Source organism: Mastomys coucha, unplaced genomic scaffold (assembly GCF_008632895.1).
Source record: "Mastomys coucha isolate ucsf_1 unplaced genomic scaffold, UCSF_Mcou_1 pScaffold21, whole genome shotgun sequence".
NCBI lineage: Eukaryota > Metazoa > Chordata > Mammalia > Rodentia > Muridae > Mastomys > Mastomys coucha.
In genome coordinates this window covers 179,446,317-179,449,467 of record NW_022196904.1, presented here as the reverse complement: position 1 = coordinate 179,449,467, position 3,151 = coordinate 179,446,317, and the positions used below count along the sequence as shown (strand labels likewise).

Below are 3,151 nucleotides of genomic sequence, written 5' to 3'. Positions count from 1 at the left end.
AAAATCATTTGGCAAGGCCAGGTGAAACAGTATAACGATCACAAGAGGGAAGAGGTTTGGGGGAGCCAGTTCTTGCTGGGTGTATTGAGGTGGAGTGAGCCCCATTAAGCAGGCTCTGCCCGAGGCTGCCCAAATTAGACCCTATTTATTCCTGAGCCCTGAAGCCTCCGGAGCTGGCTTAAGGAAGGAACCTCCTCTTGATGCAACAAAGTCTTGTGGGCCCAGATGGCAAAGGGAAAGGGGGAAGAGATGTGCTCGGAAAGAGCAGGGTCTCAACTTTGATCCCAGAGTCCCTGAGCCATTTGTGAAGCAGGACACAGAGGGGAAAGTGAGCCTTCTGTTCCCCTAACTGCGTGCAGTAGGATAGGCAGTAGGAAAAGGGTGTGGAAATTCGCTTCACGCCTTAAACTTTTTTCCTGCCTGCCCCCACTAGGAAAGCCTTCCAACTTGGATGATGCAGCCCAGCTCCCAGCCTAGCTAGAACGTCATGTGCGACCCCAAAATGAACAAGTGTTCTGCTGTCCCTGTGTCCTCAATCTCCCTATTTCCCTGGTTCCCTTCACGTGACCCCAGGGCAAAAAGGGAGCTCCTCCAGTCTCGGGAATTTGTCTAGAGATTTCTCCACATCAGCCCATGTTTACACTCACGAATTCAAGCATCCTTACCCCACCTCATCCCACCCAAAAAAAGTCACTCTCCGACCTGATTGTGGAAGAGAGCGACCACAGATCCCTCGCCCAGACAGCTTTAAGACACACTTTCCTCTTAGCCCTCCAGACAGCCTCAGTACTAGGGTCTTCAGTAAATAGATGCACACGCCATCTTACAACAAAACTCGGCTAACCTGTTGGGGGCGTGAAGTGGGCAGGACAAACCCCTCTCAAAAGTCCGGGCATTCTGATTCTCCTTCTGGACACTGAAAAACTATCAGCCCTTCGCCCCTCGCCCCTCGCCCCCGCCCCAGTTACCCTGGCTGTCAGGAGACTATCGATCTGTGCTAGATGGGTACTCACACTGCTGTTGTGTCCGGACCAGTGCACCATGGCTTGGTTATGAGCCGAGTCCCCGGTCAGTGCAAAAGACGTGCTGGGCAGCCGAAGCTCCTCCGTCGCCGCTCCTCCAGTCCGCGTCGCCTTCACCTCCTCCCGAGAACCCTTGGTGTGAGAACGGCTTCCTCTGGCACCATCTGCGGGAGCAGTAGCCCAAGCGTCCCCGCGCTCCAGGGTGCTGGGGGGCTGCGCCCGGCGAGTCCTTCTCCCGCTGCCCGCCTGGCTGGGAGCTGGGATGCCCCGGACCCACCTCGCGATTGGGATGCCGCCTTCGGGCGACGTTCCCGCAGCTTCGGTCGGTATCTCCCCGCGGCTCGCCTGGGACAGTGGTTCTAGCCTGGACCGGCGTCTCGGCGCAGCGGCTCTCCGTGCCGATGCCAGCTCCTCAGGCCACCGGTTCTCCGCTGCCCGTGGCAAGAGAGGAGGCAACGCTGATGGTCGCGAAGCCGGGGACACCAGGCGCCCGGGACCTCCTGTCGCGCCCCAAGTGATCTCGGCGCCGGCCAGGACCCACGTTGACAAGAGTAGCAGCCCAGTCCGGGCGAGGGGCGCCCCGGGCCAGCCTGCGGGGCGCTCAGTGCCTGCCGCCTCCATCCCGCTGCGGCTACCGCGGCTCGGGCTGCCGAGTGTGTGGCGCCCGCCGAGGTGCGGGTCCGGCGGAGGGGGGTGAGGGGGGGCTGGAGGGATGCGCGCGCCGGCAAGCAAGCTAGCGAGTGTGTCGGGAGTGAGGAGGGGGCGGCCGGGAAGGAGGTGGCTCGCCTGTCCCCTACACTCTTCCCCCTCTGGATCGCTTGCTCCCAGGTCCAGAGGGTGATTCCAAAACCCAAAGGCAATTACTAAATGCTCCCTCGCTGATGCTCTGGCCGGTTTGATGCTGTTGTTAAAATGCCTCCCTCCCAAATCTTTTCCACCGACCTCTTTTAGAAATTTTGTGAAAAAGAGTGTTCAGAGGAAATAAGGAAATCCTCTTTTAAAATGGGCAATGCTAGCCGGATCCTGGAGGAGGGGCTCACAGCAGACCCTGATCCGGAGTGTCTCGGAAATCCAACCACCAGCCAGCTTCGGGCGCGGAGTTGGGAAGCGGCTCCTGGCTGCGTTTTGGGGAATTCACTCTTCGGTCTGTTCTTGGGAGAGGGAGACGGCGTGCGGGAAGTATGGGGTCTCCAGGAGGAGAAGGAGGAGTAAATTGTTTCCCCTGCCAACTGTTCTCGATCTGGAGACCAGGGCCAGCCGGGAGCTTCCGCGCTGAAGCCGAGCGCGGGATGGACCCACGACTCTGCTCTGGGCTCCCCGCCCCCGGAGGCCTGCGCCCCCTCCCGGTGCGGGGGCGCGGGGAGTGCGTGCGTGCGCGTGCGTGCGCGCAGGCAAGACAGGGAGACCAGGGTGTTCCGGGGCTGGCGGGAGGGCGCCTCAGGGTGTGTGTGTGCCTGATTGAGCTGGGGAGGAGTGCGGGGGGGGGGGTTGTTGCTGGGTGTGCGGGGGCGCGCGGCTCCGTGCGTGCGCGTTTACTCCGGCTTGTGTGAGTGAGAGCGGTGGGGCGGGGCGGGGCGGGGTGCGAGGTGCGCTCGGGCCGTGGGTGCGCGAGGATCACGCATGGGCTGTTGGCACAGGCAGAAGCCTGAGAGTGGTCAGGGGCAGTGAGGAGAACAAGGGTAGCAACCCTCTTCCTGAGGCACCCACGGTCCCCCAGCACCTGTGGGCGTCATCAGATTAAGCCGCCTGGAGGTTTGAAAAGCGAGCCTGAAAGCCTCCTGGCAAAGGCTGACTTTCTGGGGACCCTACACTAGATGTGGGAGAACAGTAGTGGAGATTCTGCTCCCACCGGAGAGATCCAGGTCTTGTTTTCCCGCCAGGGACTGCTAGGTCTTGCTCTTCTGACCTCCAGATCCTATTCTGAGCAGGGCCAGTTGTTTCAAAGTGCCTGTCACTACTTGGAAGGTCCCCTGCCCAACGCGGTGTGGATTTATCAGGTCCCCTGTCCCCCGTGGCAGGAGGGTATGAGTGCCTGCTGCGACTCGGACTCTTCCAGACCGTAGGAAGACGGAGACTTTGGTGAGCAGGAGAGAGGGGAGCTAAGCTTGAGGACCGGCTGGAGACGCGGT

General features: G+C 60.8%; 1 protein-coding gene across 1 annotated transcript in view; it reads right to left on the bottom strand.

Annotated features, from left to right (window-relative positions):
• Sorcs3 (sortilin related VPS10 domain containing receptor 3) overlaps positions 1 to 2,466 on the bottom strand; it is a 609,790-nt gene extending 607,324 nt beyond the window's left edge. Inside the window, exon 1 of the mRNA XM_031390639.1 lies at positions 1,014 to 2,466. Coding sequence (XP_031246499.1) covers positions 1,014 to 1,643 — 630 coding nt within the window. The 5' untranslated portion in view covers positions 1,644 to 2,466. The remainder of the gene's footprint in view (positions 1 to 1,013) is intronic.
• Between the last annotated feature and the right edge of the window lie 685 nt (positions 2,467 to 3,151).